An 18,555-nucleotide genomic window follows, 5' to 3' on the forward strand; every position below is an offset into this window, starting at 1 on the left:
CATCAACAGATGAATGGATAAAGAAGATGTGACACATATATACAATGGAATATTACTCAGCCATAAAAAGAAACGAAATTGAGTTATTTGTAGTGAGGTGGATGGACCTAGAGTCTGTCCTACAGAGTGGAGTACGACAGAAAGAGAAAAACAAATACTGTATGCTAACACATATGTATGGAATCTAAGAAAAAAAAATAAGTCATGAGGAACCTAGGCACAAGACGGGAATAAAGACACAGACCTACTAGGGAATGGACTTGAGGATATGGGGAGGGTGAAGTGTAAGCTGGGACAAAGTGAGAGAGTGGCATGGACATATATACACTACCAAACATAAAAGAGATAGCTAGTGAGAAGCAGCCGCATAGCACAGGGAGGTCAGCTCGGTGCTTTGTGACCACCTAGAGAGGTGTGATAGGGAGGGTGGGAGGGAGGGAGACGCAAGAGGGAAGAGATATGGAAACATATGTATATGTATAACTGATTCACTTTGTTATAAAGCAGAAACTAACACACCATTGTAAAGCAATTATACTCCAATAAAGATATTAAAATATATATGTATATGTATATATATATATGGAGCTCCGTTCAAATCAGGATTTATATGGGTTTTCCATTATATAATAATCTTATAGAACACCTCAAAGAATGGGTTCAACATTGTCAACTGAGTTTTGACAAGAGTAATAAATGTCCATATTCTAAATAAGTTAAGGAAAATCAGGAGAAGTCAGGGTAGGAAATTTAAGAAGGCAAAATAAATTACACATATATCAAATAGCTACAAGAAATATGTTCAAAAAAAGGATATTTAAAATGATGGATAGAAAACCAAGTAAATGCAGAGATGTGTATTTTAAAGGTCTAAAAAAGCACAGAGATATAAGCAGAACATGTAGTAGCTAAGATTATATTCATAATAAATCAGACATATTGGATTATTATATATTAGTCTGAGTTCCATCACTTAAAACAAATGAGAAAATGTGGGAAATGTTTAGAGAGAAGTGCCAAAAGTCATTAAGGATTAGCAAGAGAATTTCTGAGGAACAATATTTTTAAAGGAATATTTTTAGAAAAAAGAAAAGGTCTTAATCATGTAGGCATAGCCTTTATTTTGTTGAGAGTGAAACAGTTGCAACTGCAATAAAGGATGCATAAGAAAAGAAAGTCATGTTGCAAAGTAGAAAATTCTGAGCTGTCAAAGACGATTGAGTAATTGCCACAGTCTTTAAAGATAGGACAGATTCTCATTTGGCTAATGTATATCAGGTCTTGCCTGAAGGCAGTGGAATAAACTGAAGGGCATAAAAAGATACCTTGTACTCATAATAGGTAACATAATACTGATTAGGCCAGGAAATCAGGTTCCAGTATTAATTATACAACTTAAATAACCATATGTTATAAAGGTAAGTAAAATTTACTATATAAGGGCTCAAAATGATGTATGAAAAAGAAAGAGAACTAGAGGTCTTTGCTCATTACTCAGAATCTGAACTAATTAGAAAACTTACATTAATATAACAATATGATTTCAGTTAAGAATGGACCATTGGTTTGAGAAAGTAGTTTAATCATTCATTTGTATTCCCTAAATTACTTCCCTGAAAGACAATGGCTAACCTACCCCTTTCAAGGTATTCCCATTAGAATTCCAAGAGCTCATTAATGTAATCTACAGCTTCCAGGCTGGAAATTCACCAAAGTCACAAAAACTTAATGAAGGAGAGGAACAAGTTCAGTGTACCTGTGATAGGCCATAAGGTCAGGGGAGCTCAAAGACAGACAACTCATAAGGAAAGATAACCAAAGACATATTAAAAGACTAGCCCTCCAAATAACCTTTCCGAAAACACGTTTGACAAGACTACGCTCCTGGAAAAAAATTTAAAGACTTTTTTTTTAACTTCATTGATGGTCTAATATTACAAAATTATGATTCAGAAGAAATACTTTGTGCCTATTAAGCAATTTGAAATTATGACATATGCAGCATTCCAGTTACATTCAAGCCACTGTGCTAGGAATTCTGGGATGTAAAATATGGATATATGAAATATTTCTAGAGTATGTATGGTCTTAATACTACATACTTTGTTAATAGCCCATGCCATTTACAGAGCATTCAGTAACTCTGTTAACTACTCTTCAGTTCTTGCTGATGATACATCTCTAAATCTACAGAGTGAAATCAATAAACAAGAGTGCCTACATTGTGAAGTATTAATACTGGAACATGTAATAAATTCCCAGAGCTATCTTCCCTAAAATGTTTATAGTCAAGGAGTTAACTGAGTTTCAGAAAGCACTTCTATAATAGACTAATCTTTTTCAAGGGAAATGCTGCAAACTCTCTTGTCAATCAATTTAATAACAACTGTAATTCAAAAAGATGCAAGGCCCTGGCCACCTACTAAAAAGGAGAAAGAAAGCATAAAACCTCAGAAGATGGAGTTCTCAACTTATAAGGCCACCTCCGTATTTCCTTTCTATTTGTTTTATTTGAACCAAATGTTCACAAATGGGCTGTAGACAACGAACACAAATCTTTTAGAATGATAGGTTAACTTTCAGGGGGAAAATTGCAAAGAGAAAATAAATTGCAATCAGGGTCTTGGTTCATCTTATAGAACCTAAAGGCTTCAACTTCCTTTTTCATAATTTTCTTTCTCTTTCTTTCCCGCTTCCTCCTCCAGGCTATCTTTCAGAACTGAGCACTTAAACAGATCTTTACATGCACAAGCCAAATGAGACTGCATTAAATTTGTGACTCTCCAGATGAGTTCTAATATGCTAGTTTTAAACTTAAAGAGAAGACATCTTTGAAAAAAAGTCCCAAAATACAAATTTAACTATCTTGGTTGTTTAAATTTATGTTTTCAACTTTATTTTTACAGCTTTATTGAAGTGTAAATAAAAAACTACATGTACTTAAACTGTATAATTTGATGAATTTTGACATATGTTTACATCCCTGAAACCATCACCTATCACCACAATCAAGTTAATAAACATTTCTATTGACATCATCCCTCAAATTTTGTAATCCATCAGGCCTCACTTCTATTTCCCATCTCCATCCCAGGTAACCACGGATCTGATTCTGTCACAGGCCTAGTTTGTTTGCAACTTCTAGACTTTTATATAAACGGAATCATACGCTTGTACTTTTTTTTTGTCTAACCTTTTTCAGCATAATTCATGTGAGATTCAGCCATACTGTTTGTTATATGTATTATATACTGCCAATAGTTTGTTCTTTTATATTGATGAGTAGTATTCTGCATGGATATATCACAATTTGTTTATCCTTTCACCTGTAGATGGGCATTTGAGTTGCTTCTAGTTTGGGTCTTTAACAAAAAAAGAATCTATGAATATTCATGTACAAGTCCCTGTATGTACATATACTTTCTTTTCTCATGGACAAATATCTAGGAGTGGTATGGCTGAGTCATATAGTAAGTGTATCTATAACTTTTTAAGAAAATGTCAAACCATTTTGCATAGTGTTTTTAAAATTTTACATTTGCATTGGCAGGATATTAGTGTTCCAGTTGCTGCACTTGGTGTGTTCTGACTTTTTAATTTAGCCCTTAAGGTAGGTGTGTAGTGGTATCCTACTGCGTTTAATTTATATCTCCTTAATGACTAATAGCAGTGTGCATCATTTTTGGATTTGTTTGCCATTCTTAAATTCTTCTCTCTTTTTATTTTGTATTTAAAAATTTTTACTTTCAGTAAAATTCATTCTTTTTGGCATATAGTTTGTTTTAGCTATGCAGAACAGTTTCATCACCCTAAGAACTCCCTCATGCAACCTCTCTGTAGTCAAACCCTCCCACCAGCATTAACCCCTGACAATCACAGGGCTGACTCTGTCCTACTAGTTTTGCTTTTCCAAAGTGTCATTTAAATGGAATCAGTATATAGCCTTTGAGTTTGGCTTCTTTCAATTAACATGATGCATTTGAAATTCACCCATGTTATTGTATCAGTAACTCATTCCTCTTTATTGCTGGATACTATTTCACTGTACAAATGCTAACAAATTTTGATTATCCATTCACCAGTTGAAGAACATTTGTGTTTTTCCAGCTCCTGGCAATTATGACTAAGCAGCTACATATATTTATATATAGGTTTTTGTGTAAACAAATACTTTCATTCCTCTTAGGTAATTACCTAGGAGTAGGATGGCTAGGTGTTATGGTTAGAGCATATTAATTTATAAGAAAGTATCAAAATCTTTAGAAATGGGTTGTACAATTTAGTATTTCCACCAGCAATGTATGAATGTTCCAGTTTTTCTACATTCTTGCCAGATTTGGTATTGTCAGATTTTAAAATTTTCTTTTAGTCATTCTAATAGATGAGTAGTGGTATGACATTATGGCTTTTATTTGTATTTTCCTAATGACTAATAATATTGGTCATCTTTTCATGTGCTTATTTGCCATCTACATGTTTTCTTTGGACTATTTGGTTTTCCAAAATACAAAGTTAATTCATAGAAGGAGAGTCTTTTCAACAAATAGTGCTAGCACATTTGGGTATCAATATGTTAGAAAAAAGACAAAACTTCAACCTTGAGTCATGTACAAAATAGAGCTCAAAACAAATTATACGCTGAAATATAAAATTTAAAACTATAAAATTTCTAGAAGAAACCTTGTGACCACAGGTCTAACAATATATCTTGGATATGACAGTAAAAGCGTGAGTCATAAAAGAATACAGTGGTAAACTGGACTTCATCAAAATTAAAATCTTCTGCTCTTCAGAAGATATTATTAAGAGAAAGAAAAGACAAGCCACAGACTGGGAGAAAATATTTGCGAAGCATATATATGTTAAAGAATTTATATTCAGGATATCTAAAGGACTCGCAATGCTTAAAACAACAGCAAAAAATATAAAAATGGCCAAAAATTTGAACAGACATTTCACTAAAGAAGATACACAAATGACAAATACATGAAAATATGCTGTATATCATTGTCTACTAGAGAAATGCAAATTAAAACCACAATGGAATACCAACGCTATCTCAGAATGGCTAAAATTAGAAAAACTGATTACACTGAGTATTGATATAGCTATGGAACAAATGCAACTCTCATATTTCTACTGATGGGGAATATGAAATGGTTTAACCATGCTGGGAAACAGTTTAGTCAAGAGAAATGAAAACATATGTCTATACACAGTCCAGTACCTGAATGTTCGTAGCAGCTTTCCTTGTAGTATCACTTTTTAAAAAAAACAAGCCAAATATCCATCATCAGATAAATGGATAAACACAGTGTTTCCACTATTTTAATGGAGTCACCAAAGTATAAATCAGCCACTTTTTAAACTGCAAGCATAATACTTAAAAATGAAAGGGAATATTCTATAGGGCCTATTATCCCATATTATCTAAGTGATGGATAAGGGTTATATAAAGTACAAGGTCATTTCTGCCTTATTATAAAAGGAAATTATAAGGTTCAGCATCTTACCTATATACTTATATCCTTCTTCCCCATTTACTATGGGTCTCAGCCAAGTTGATCTAAGCCTCATATTAGTACACACATGGGCACCTTGAGGAGGGTAGAGTGTAAATAACATTTCAATTGCATTGGACTTCTTGATGATATCAGAGTGTTTTGCATGGTCTTCTGTAAAAAAAGAACATTAATTTGTTTTTAATTTTAGACATTTTTACAAAATTTCTAATATGTATCTTTTAAGGGATGTAAATTTAAAACTATTGAATAATTTGAATGCTAATGGTTATGCTGACAACATAGTTTTCTTTAGCCAAAAATACTTCACCAAAAATCTTACTGTTCAGATAATTCATAGCAAAAATTAAGGAGTAAGGGCTTGCTAGTAGAATCTTCAAACACTATCAGTTTAAAGCACTGTTGTTAATAGCTGTAGAAAAAAGTAAGATAACCAACTAACAGCATTCACATTATACATACTATAACGTAATCATATTTTTTTAATTGCCATTAAACAATGAAATCAGAATAATCTGAAAGAAATGTTGATTAAATGAAGAGTTCCATAAACTGGAACTACTGAAAGAATACATATTCTTAGGCTATGGTCTTTAAGAAAATATAATAACATCTATACAAATATTTATAAAGCACTTACTATATGCAAGAAATGGTCCCAAGTGCTTTTGAATATTAACACACTTAATTTTCATAACACATCTGTAAGGTAGATACTGTTGTTATCATCATTTTACATGAGGAATTGGCGGCCCAAAGAAATTAAATAACTTGCCTAAATCTTATAGTCTGTAAATGATGCAATTAGGATTTGGATTATCTGAGGAGAAGCTCTTATTTGCAAACAAATGTTTGTCAAGTGAACATGACCTGCATTAACTAGTAGATGAGAAAGCTGGGATTAAAAAATAATTTGAATTGTAGAGTGAAAAATCTTTGGTTATGGCCCTTGGGCCTGCAGTTTGTGTCTTCAGTTTTTGGTTGATAAGCCAATGTCCTAAAATTTAATAAGGCAGTCTCCTGAGAAATTAATTCAAAGTGACTCTATCTAGAAACATTTCAAAGAAAAGAGAGATACTAATGTAAATCTTCATTTATAATCCTGTTACATTGTCTATCTTTTTCTTCCTACCTATCTACCTTCTTTCCTTTTTTTCCCTTTATTTTTTCAAATATCATATTTTGTGGTACAGTAAGTATAAGGCAGTACAACATAATGATTAAATGATTAAGAAAGCAGATTGGTTGGTGGGTAGTATCCATCTATTGCCTCACCCTAAATCCACCCTTCATTGTCCTATTTGTGAGACTAGAATATTTCTCCCTTGCCATATGGGAAATTTTTAAGCATCCTTCATAGAGGGTAAGGTAGGAAACTAGAGGACAAAGAGGCTCTTCCTGGTTCTGGGGGCTTTTCTCTGATAGCTCCTACAGTGCATAGTGACCAGCAGTGCAGGGCACCTTCTGGGCCATGTTGCTTGGCACCCCACAGGGCTCCCCTGACTCACACTCTGGGAGCTTGCTAGCACTTTCCGTGAGGCACCAACTTCCCTTGAACGGGTTCCACACTGAGACACCTCCCTATGGGAAGTTTCCCCAGAACCATAGAGAGTGGCTTCCCTGGGAGTTCCACTAGCATGCTACCTCAGCAAACGTCTCTGCCACACACTGGGTCACAGCTGTGTCCTCTCCAAGAAGAGCTGGATCCCAGGGTAAAGGGAGAGGGTAAGGGACACTCTTTAAAATTTGTCCTTTCCTTAAGTGCTCTGCCTCAGACTGAGGGTTAGTGCCACTCCTTATATCTGCTCTTCTCAATTCTTTAGAGTTTTTTTACCCTTAGTAGCCAATCTTATTTAATCACCATCATAGTTAATAATTCTTTATATTAATCTTTTCCTGCTCAAATCACCATGTAGTTTTAGTTTCTAACTGGATCCTGATTGATACAAACAGACCTGGGTTTTAATTCTTGAACCACCATTAACAGGCTATGAAATATTAGATGAATCACATTTATCTCCTGGTGATAATACTGACATTATAGGGTTATTGTTAGGATTAAGTGATATAAGAGATATATAAAAATTTATAGCACCATGTCTATAAGTACTACATGAGTGTGTTAGTTTTAGTTTTCATCTAGTATTATTCCAACACTAATAAAAACCATTAGAGAGCCAGGAAATAAAGTTACTGCATCTTTCAATTATAAACATCTTAGGGAGTTTTCTGCCTCTTTTTAAAAGGAAAAGTTCAAAATTATTCTCCTCTAACTAAAAAAAGCAGACATCTTCATATGTGCTCAGATATGCAAAGTTATTAGATATATCTCACTTAAATAATTCTAAATCCTTTCTCATCTGTCAACAGAAGAAAGGAAGCCAGAACTATTACAAAGCAGTGCTAAAGAGTCAACCCTGCTTTACTCATTCACTCTGATCATACTTCATCAAGAAGTTGAGCAGGGGAGATCCTCAGGCAGTAGAGGTCTCTTCAAGTTGTGAAGGCGACAGCATTTTGTGAAGGAGGATGAATTGTGAAGGAGGATGCAGCATTAATTACATTATGAGAAATCATAGAGTGAAATTAAATAAAATCCTGAAGTTTTCCATCACACACAAAGTGAGGAAATAAAATAGATCAGAGTTTCTCTCTTCGAAACCATAAAGAAAAAAAATAAAGTAGGAAAATCTAGCAATAATAGCAGCCTTTTTAGTGTGAAGGACCAAATTACACTTAGATTTCTCTCCTCTTCAAGACTTATATCTTTCTAATTCCTTTAGCTTAAACAAGATGTTTAGTGATGTTATTTAATAAGGCTATGCTTATTAGTTTTAATAAAGCATTTTATTTTCCATAAAGGAAAATGTTTTCATTTGGGGAAAAATAAAATGCCTACACTAAAATCTAAGCAGTGGTGAATGTAGACCTGCCACTTTCTCTTCCTGGCTTATCCTGATTGACGACTTAAGTAGAAACACATGAAGTCTGTGGAATGTTGAACTTGCCATGACAATGTGATATAGTGATAGCTATAGTATCAGACACACATTCAAGGTTTTCAGCTCAGAGTCTTGCTAATGCCACCATTTGCCATCAGGTAATACAAATGGAGACTTAGAGCTTATATAAACAAGGCATAATGATTTTGGAATAATTGTACCTCCTTTCATAATATCAAAGTTGATTACAAGTAAGCATTTTTCATTTTAGAAGACATATGGCTTGTAAAACATGTCCTCTTCTTTTTGTTTTATTACATATGTCATCCCAAGATAAAAACAGGAATTTAATTTTTGTTGCTGATATTGATAACATGTTATTTATAGAGCACCTTCCTTTTAATATACTGCTAAGTCGCTAAGTCAATATTGACACATTACATTTAGATGTAATAATACAGTTCTCAGAACTCAAAAGAATAAGAGCTCTTCCTTACGCCTTCTTCCCCAAGCCATATACACAGTAAAACTCTGAAGATCTTAGATGTATGTGTCTCTGTCTGGCAAAAGCCCACACAATATTTCCATAAATCTCTATTGCTCCCAGGTCACCAAGTATTAATTATCTTCATTAGAGGTAGCAGCAGTGGTTGAGAGCAGAGGCTTTAGAGCTGACCACTGCTTGGGTGTGAACCTGGATCCGCCATTTATGAGCTGTGTGACCTGAAGCAAGTTAGCTAACCTCTTTGCAGCTCAGTATCATAGTAAAACTGTTCACATAATAGTGTTGTCATGAGCTGATATAATGTCTTTAGAGGAACACCTAGTCTATGGCCAGCATTATTTAAGTGTTATTATTATTATTATCATGCTCTTCATTTAACAGATGCTGGTACAGCCTCTATCCTATTTAGATAATGAGGGCAGTTTCCTATCTTGTCCCCCATCTTGTCTTCTGGATGGGTGGGTGGAAAAGTGGACAGTCATCCTGAAGTCATTGCTCTTTCTGGTCACTCCTACACTATTTTGGATATTCTAAGGGTAAGTGGTTCCTGTTGTATACTGATCAGAAGTTTTGTGTTAATTAGTGCTTGTGAGCTACTAATTGATGTTATGGTGGTCTTCCTTGTTGCTATTATTAGCATATTTTGTTGAATCTAAGACATTATAGATGTTGAGGACCCCATTAGTTTACACATCACTAAGAAATATAAAAGACTGGAAATTTAACTAGGGCATACCATTGATTATAAGCTATAGCTCAATTTTAGAGACATTAAAATATGAAAATATACATCTTAGCATTAACAAAACATGGCAAAATCATGATATCCAGTTGCCTAATTGACAACTCCACTTGGCTAACCAATAGGCACTAATGTCTGTCCTGTTCTAGGATTCCCTGTCTCAGTAAATAGCCCCTATTTAATGGCACAACCTAGAAAACTAGGAGATCTCCTTGACACCGCACTACCCACTACCACCCTCCTAGAAAAACTATCATTTATTTTTATACAAACACTTTTGCCTCCTAAACAGTCTTCTTGGCCCTTTTGATCTTGCCTCTAAACAGCCAGAATAATATTTTTAAAGTATTTTTAATACATTTTCCTATTCAGCAGTTCCCTAGTTCATACATTTTCCTAGTCAATGGTTCCCTACTTCATACATTTTCCTATTCAACAGTTCCCTAGTTCATACATTTTCCTATTCAATGGTTCCCTAGTTCATACATTTTCCTATTCAATGGCTTCCTGATGCTCTTAAAATAATACCAAGTCTTTACTATGTCCTGAAAGATTTTGAACATTCTGGCCCCTGCCTCCTCCTCCATCTCTACTCTAGCAACCTTGGTTTTCTTTCAGTTTCAGAATCACACCTTGCATCCTCCTACTTCAGAAGCTTTGCATAAGATGTTCTGTGTAGCTGGTATGTTCTCCTCCCAAACCCTTTCCTCCGTTGCCTCATCAACATCTACAACACCTTCATGTCTCTTCTCAAAGTGTCCTCTGACTCTCACCAACTAGATCAAGCTTTCATATTATATAATCTCAGAGTTATTGTTCTCTGTACTTTTCCTCCATTACACTTACTGAAGTTTGTAATTATATTATTCCTATTATTACTTGAGATCTGCCTCCTTCACAAGACTATCAGTTACAGGCAGACAAGGTCCATGATTGCTTGCTAACCATTGAATCTTCTAGCACCTAGCCCTGTGCCTGATACTGGGAAAGGGTCAATAAAAGGCTTTTTAATTAACAAATAAATACAACAATAATTAATAGTATTCATTGGGAGCTTAGTATATAGCAGGCAGTGTGCTAAGCAAGTTATGTACATTAGCTAAATTAATCCTAAAATCACATATGTGTGACTTGCTGACAATCCTATGAGTTCAATACTAGCATACTCATAACATAGCTCAAGACACTGAGGCATAGAGATGGTTAGAGAGCATTTTCATGGCCTCACAGTAAGTGGTGAGGCCAGGATCTAATCTTAATTCTAACTTCAAAGTTGGTCCTTTCAACGAGGATGCCATATCATTTTAAACACACTGTTCCTGGTATCATGGGACTGTTAGAGCCTTCCGGGGTTGCTAGTTGTCTGGTGGCCTCTCCCTTTGAAGTCTTCTTCCAATCTTCCTAAATCCTTTAGCTGTCCCGGCATAGTCAGCACTATGGTTTCTCTCACAAGAGCTCATAGCTCTTTCCAGATGGTTTTCTGATGTTAGTCTTCTCCACAAGAATTTATTTTATACAGACTATTGACAAGCCCTCAGGTCAAAACCACAGTTCATCAACTGATTATAACCCTCTTAGTTTGCTAAAAATGGAAGCCAAAATAAAAACCAACAGTGGGACCTCCTTAGACACCTATAGTTATCTCCTGCCTCTCAGATAAGTAAGGCTCATTATGCTTAATATTCAGAATAGGTGGTGAGTGTTCAGAGGACCCAAAGATGCCTGTCCCTCCCTCTCCTGCACAGGCCGATTGTATTATTGAGGTCTCACTGCTTCCCTACTGCAGACCCTGAATTTGAATATTTAAGGCAGTGGTCCCCAGACTTGTACTTCAAGAATCACAGGGATTTTAAAAAACATTGTAAATGGAATCATACTAAAGACATACTTTTGTATGGTAAATACTTTGGTTCCATGGTTATTTTAACATTATTTTATGGTTTTAAAAGCATTACAGGAGGAGGAGCTTCAAGATGGCGTCACAGTAAGACATGGAGATCACGTTCCTGCCCACAAATACATCAGAAATACATCTACATGTGGAACAACTCCTACAGAACACCCACTGAACGCTAGCAGAAGACCTCAGACCTCCCAAAAGGCAAGAAACTCCCTATGTACCTGGGCAGGGCAAAAGAAAAAAGAAAAAACAGAGACAAAAGAACAGGCACGGGACCTGCACCTTGGGGAGGGAGCTGTGAAGGAGGAAAGGTTTCCACACACTAGGAAGCCACTTCGCGGGCGTAGACTGCGGGTGGTGGAGGGGGGAAGCAAAGGAGCCACAGAGGAGAGAGCAGTAACAGGGTGCGGAGGGCAAAGCGGAGAGATTTCCGCACAGAGGATCGGTGCCAACCAGCACTCACCAGCCCAAGAGGCCTGTCTGCTCACCAGCCAGGGCGGGCGGGGCTGGGAGCTGAGGCTCGGGCTTCGGAGGTCGGATCCCAGGGAGAGGACTGGGGTTGGCGGCGTGAACACAGCCTGAAGGGGGCTAGTGCACCACAGCTAGCTGGGAGGGAAACCTGGAAAAACTCTGGACCTGCCAAAGAGGTAAGAGACTTTTTCTTCCCTCTTTGTTTCCTGGTGCGCAAGGAGAGGGGATTAAGTGCGCCACTTAAAGGAGCTCCAGACACGGGCGCGAGCCGCAGCTGTCAGCACGGACCCCAGAGACGGGCATGAGACACTAAGGCTGCTGCTGCCACCACCATGAAGCCTGTGAGCAAGCACAGGTCACTCTCCACACCTCCCCTCCCGGGAGCCTGTGCAGCCCACCACTGCCAGGATCCCGGGATCCAGGGACAACTTCCCCGGGAGAACGCACAGCACGCCTCAGGCTGGTGCAACATCATGCTGGCCTCTGCCGCCGCAGGCTCGCCTCGCATCCATACCCCTTCCTCCCCCCGGCCTGAGTGAGCCAGAGCCCCCGAATCAGCTGCTCCTTTAACCCCGTCCTGTCTGAGCGAAGAACAGATGCCCTCAGGTGACCTACACGCAGAGGTGTGGCCAATCCAAAGCTGAACCTCAGGAGCTGTGCGAACAAAAAAGAGAAAGGGAAATCTCTCCCAGCAGCCTCAGGAGCAGCGGATTAAATCTCCACAATCAACTTGATGTATCCTGCATCTGTGGAATACCTGAATAGACAACAAATCATCCCAAATTGAGGAGGTGGACTTTGGGAGCAACGATATCTATATATATATTTTTTTCCATTTTTCTTTTTTTGTGAGTGTGTATGTGTATGCTTCTGTGTGTGACTTTGTCTGTATAGCTTTGCTTTTATCATTTGTCCTAGGGTTCTGTCTCTCTGTTTGTTTTTTTTTTTTTTTTTAGTATAGTTTTTAGCACTTGTTATCATTGGTAGATTTGTTTTTTGGTTTGGTTGCTCTCTTCTTTCTTTTTTTTTATTATTACTTAAAAAATTTTTAATAATTATTTTTTATTTTAATTACTTTATTTTATTTTACTTTATTTTATTTTATCTTCTTCTTTCTTTCTTTCTTATTTTTCTCCCTTTTATTCTGAGCCATGTGGATGACAGGCTCTTGGTGCTCCAGCCAGGTGTGAGGGCTGTGCCTCTGAGGTGGGAGAGCCACGTTCAGGACACTGGTCCACAAGAGACCTCCCAGATCCACGTAATATCAAATGGCGAAAATCTCCCAGAGATCTCCATCTCAATGCCAAGACCCACCTCCACTCAATGACCAGAAAGCTACAGCGCTGGACACTGTATGCCAAACAACTAGCAAGACAGGAACACAACCCCATCCAATAGCAGAGAGGCTGCCTAAAATCATAATAAGCCAAGACCCACCTCCACTCAATGACCAGAAAGCTACAGCGCTGGACACTGTATGCCAAACAACTAGCAAGACAGGAACACAACCCCATCCAATAGCAGAGAGGCTGCCTAAAATCATAATAAGGCCCCAGACACCTCAAAACACACCACCATACGTTGAGCTGCCCACCAGAAAGACAAGATACAGCCTCATCCACTAGAACACAGGCACTAGTCCACTACACCAGGAAGCCTACACAACCCACTGAAACAACCTAAGCAACTGCAGACAGACACCAAAAACAATGGGAACTACAAACCTGCAGCCTGTGAAAAGGAGACCCCAAACACAGTAAGTTAAGCAAAATGAGAAGACAGAGAAACACACATCAGATGAAGGAGCAAGGTAAAAACCCACCAAACCTAACAAAATGAAAAGGAAATAGGCAGTCTACCTGAAAAAGAATTCAGAATGATAGTAAAGATGATCCAAAATCTTGGAAAAATAATGGAGAAAATACAAGAAATGTTTAAATAGGACGTAAAAGAACTAAAGAGTAATGGAGAAAATACAAGAAACGTTTAACAAGGACGTAGAAGAACTAAAGAGCAAACAAACAGTTATGAACAGCAGAATAAATGAAATTAAAAATTCTCTAGAAGGGATCAATAGCAGAATAACTGAAGCAGAAGAATGGATAAGTGATCTGCAAGATAAAATAGTGGAAATAACTACTGTAGAGCAGAATAAAGAGAAAGGAATGAAAAGAATTGAGGACAGTCTCAGAGACCTCTGGGACAACAGTAAACGCAACAACATTCGAATGATAGGGGTCCCAGAAGAAGAAGAGAAAAAGAAAGGGACTGAGAAAATATTTGAAGAGATTCTAGTTGAAAACTTCCCTAATATGGGAAAGGAAATAGTTAATCAAGTCCAGGAAGCACAGAGAGTCCCATATAGGATAAATCCAAGGAAAACATGCCAAGACACATATTAATGAAACTATGAAAAATTAAATACAAAGAACAAATATTAAAAGCAGCAAGGGATAAACAACATATAAAACACAAGTGGATCCCCATAAGGTTAACAGCTGATCTTTCAGTAGTTAATTCTGCAAGCCAGAAGGGAGTGGCAGGACATACTTAAAGTGATGAAGGAGAAAAACCTACAAACAAGATTACTCTACCCAGCAAGGATATCATTCAGATTTAACAGAGAAATTAAAACCTTTACCGACAAGCAAAAGCTAAGAGAATTCAGCACCACCAAACCAGCTTTACAACAAATGCTAAAGGAACTTCTCTAGGCAGGAAACACAAGAGAAGGAAAAGACCTACAATAACAAGCCCAAAACAATAAGAAAATGGTTATAGGAATATACATATCGATAATTACCTTCAATGTAAATGGATTAAATGTTCCAACCAGAAGACATAGACTGGCTGAATGGATACAAGAACAAGACCTACTATATGCTGTCTACAAGAGACCCACTTCAGACCCAGGGACACATACAGACTGAAAGTGAGGGGATGAAAAAAGATATTCCATGCAAATGGAAATCAAAAGAAAGCTGGAGTAGCAATTCTCATATCAGACAAAATAGACTTTAAAATAAAGACTATTACAAGAGACAAAGAAGGACACTACATAATGATCAAGGGATCAATCCAAGAAGAAGATATAAATAAGGAAACACAAGCTTTAAGTGATACATTAAACAAGATGGACTTAATTGATATTTATAGGACATTCCAGCCAAAAACAACAGAATACACATTCTTCTCAAGTGCTCATGGAACATTCTCCAGGATAGAATATATCTTGAGTCACAAATCAAGCCGTGGTAAATTTAAGAAAACTGAAATTGTATCAAGTACCTTTTCCGACCACAATGCTATGAGACTAGAAATCTATTACAGGAAAAAATCTTTAAAAAATAAAAACACATGGAGGCTAAACAATACCTTACACCAAAAGCAATTAGAGAAAGAAGGACAAAGAAACCCCAAAGTTAGCAGAATGAAAGAAATCATAAGGATCAGATCAGAAATAAATGAAAAAGAAATGAAGGAAACAATAGAAAAGATCAATAAAACTAAAAGCTGGTTCTTTGAGAAGATAAACAAAATTGACCTAAGTGTCCATCAACAAATGAATGGATAAAGAAGATGTGGCACATATATACAATAGAATATTACTCAGCCATAAAAAGAAATGAAATTGAGTTATTTGTAGTGAGGTGGATGGACCTAGAGTCTGTCATACAGAGTGAAGTAAGTCAGAAAGATAAAAACAAATACCATATTCTAACACATATATATGGAATCTAAAAAAAAACAAAAAAAGGTCTTGAAGAACCTAGGGGCAAGACAGGAATAAAGACACCGGCCTACTAGAGAATGGACTTTAGGATACGGGGAGGGGGAAGGGTAAGCTGGGACAAAGTGAGAGAGTGGCATGGACATATATACACTACCAAACGTAAAATACATAGCTAGTTGGTAGCGGCCGCAAAGCACAGGGAGATTAGCTCGGTGCTTTGTGACCCCCTAGAGGGGTGTGATAGGGAGGGTGGGAGGGAGGGAGACGCAAGAGGGAAGAGATATGGGGACATATATATGTATAATTGATTCACTTTGTTATAAAGCAGAAACTAACACACCATTGTAATGCAATTATACTCCAATAAAGATGTTAAAAAATATAACAATTTTTTAGTATAAGCATATTCTATGAAATGTTTGGGACATAATTTTACTGTGAAAAAATATTATTTCTTACTGTGTAATGAGCTATATGTGAAAAGAAGCTAAAAAAAGAGTGGAAATATATATAGAGATGTATAACTGATTCACTTTACTGTACATCTGAAACTAACACAACATTGTAAATCAACTATACTCCAATAAAATTTTTTTTAATATTAGAAAAATAAAAGCATTATATGTTCATGATAGGAAATTTTGGAAATACAAAAAAGTATAAGGAATAATTATTACTCAATATTTGCCAACTCTAAACCCATGTGTGTGATTTTTTTTCTCCCACAACCCCCAAGAAAGTATAATAGCACATTAGTACTAACAGGACACTTGGTGGCAGATCATTCTTAGAATTAGGAAACAGACATAAAGTTGTCAGCTTTACATTATAGGTAGGGGTGATAAAAAGAAAAAACATCTATTATCGCAATTGTTCCTTTCTAAAATTATTATTAACGGATATTTTAACACTAAAAATGCATGAGCAACACAATCTCAGTCATGTACACAGTACACAAGTAAATGTACTTTACAGTGAATGATGAGAACTTGAGCTTCTAGGATTTTTGGAAGTGTGAATTTCTTCCTAATGGGCCTTTCTTCAACACAAATCCCCGGCACCGACTTACTACTTAAAAAGAGCTTGTATATAAATTGTTAAGTTCAGGACCAGTCCTAAGTGTATCAAGAGAGACTTAGATGGCTAATAAAGCTTTACTAGTGACCCTGGGTTATTAAACCAGAATAGAAAACCTCATTTTTGAAGTCAATTATTAAGAAGTATTTACAAGTATGGGTAAAAATAGCCTAATCCTTTCCCTTTACCCAGTACCTGCATTATTATGTAACTAAATTTATCACCAAGGTAAAAATACACTTCATAATCTTCACATGAACAAAAAATTCACAGAGTAAAAACAATGGTGACAGATAATCAAGATTTCCTTCCATTGTGAATATTATGCATTTATTAAAATGCTAACTTAGCTCTCATGGGCCACTGACCAGTCATATGAGGTTTTCAGCATGGGTTATCAAACGTGAGTTCAAACTGGTGGTCAAATAATCTATAACCCAATGTAAATGACCAATTTCTAAATGTTGTTCTTTTAATATATTGTCACTGTTAGAGCACTTTATGTTTTTATGTTGCATTCATTTTCTTTGATTTGAATTAGATGAATGTCATACTTTTTTGTCATGCCATTTTTATCTACGCTTTCTCTATTCATCAGGAAATTTAAAAGAAGAATGCCAATTTATCAGTATAAAAAATTACATATGTTATGAACAAGGGAAAGTGAATCTAAAGCATCCCCATTCATAAATTAATGAAACTTTCTTACATTTAATTTATCTTAAGCTGAAATATGAGATCTTAAAGATCATTGATGAAAGAACAAAACATTAAGAATCAAAACCAAAGGGCAGGGCTTCCCTGGTGGCGCAGTGGTTGAGAGTCCACCTGCCGATGCAGGGTACACAGGTTTGTGCCCCAGTCTGGGAAGAACCCACATGCCACAGAGCGGCTAGGCCCGTGAGCCATGGCCGCTGAGCCTGCGCGTCCAGAGCCTGTGCTCCGTAACGGGAGAGGCCACAACAGTGAGAGGCCCAGGTACCGCAAAAAAAAAAAAATAAATAAACAAAAAAAAATAAACAAAAAAACACCAAAGGGCAGGGCTTCCCTGGTGGCACAGTGGTTAAGAATCTGCCTGCCAATGCAGGGGACATGGGTTCAAGCCCTGGTCCGGGAAGATCCCACATGCCGCAGAGCAACTAAGCCCATGCGCCACAACTACTGCCTAGAGCCCGTGCTCTACGTGCCTAGAGCCTGTGCTCCGCAACAAGAGAAGCCACCGCAATGAAAAGACCATGCAGTGCAACAAAGAGTAGCACAAAAATAAATAAACAAAAAAACACCAAAGGGCAGGGCTTCCCTGGTGGCACAGTGGTTAAGAATCTGCCTGCCAATGCAGGGGACATGGGTTCAAGCCCTGGTCCGGGAAGATCCCACATGCCGCAGAGCAACTAAGCCCATGAGCCACAACTACTGCCTAGAGCCCGTGCTCTACGTGCCTAGAGCCTGTGCTCTGCAACAAGAGAAGCCACCGCAATGAAAAGACCATGCAGTGCAACAAAGAGTAGCAATAAATAAACAAAAAAAAATAAACAAAAAAACACCAAAGGGCAGGGCTTCCCTGGTGGCACAGTGGTTAAGAATCTGCCTGCCAATGCAGGGGACATGGGTTCAAGCCCTGGTCCGGGAAGATCCCACATGCCGCAGAGCAACTAAGCCCATG

The 18,555-nt window shown here is 37.1% G+C and overlaps 1 protein-coding gene across 1 annotated transcript in view; it reads right to left on the reverse strand.

Moving 5' to 3' along the window:
• The window catches only part of IQCM (IQ motif containing M), a 361,168-nt gene that overhangs the window by 84,702 nt on the left and 257,911 nt on the right, over positions 1-18,555 (reverse strand). The window contains exon 12 of the mRNA XM_028492548.1: positions 5,514-5,675. Within this exon, the coding sequence (XP_028348349.1) occupies positions 5,514-5,675 (162 nt within the window). The remainder of the gene's footprint in view (positions 1-5,513; positions 5,676-18,555) is intronic.

The sequence above is a fragment of the Physeter macrocephalus genome, chromosome 7 (genome assembly GCF_002837175.3).
Source record: "Physeter macrocephalus isolate SW-GA chromosome 7, ASM283717v5, whole genome shotgun sequence".
NCBI classification, from domain to species: Eukaryota; Metazoa; Chordata; class Mammalia; order Artiodactyla; family Physeteridae; genus Physeter; species Physeter macrocephalus.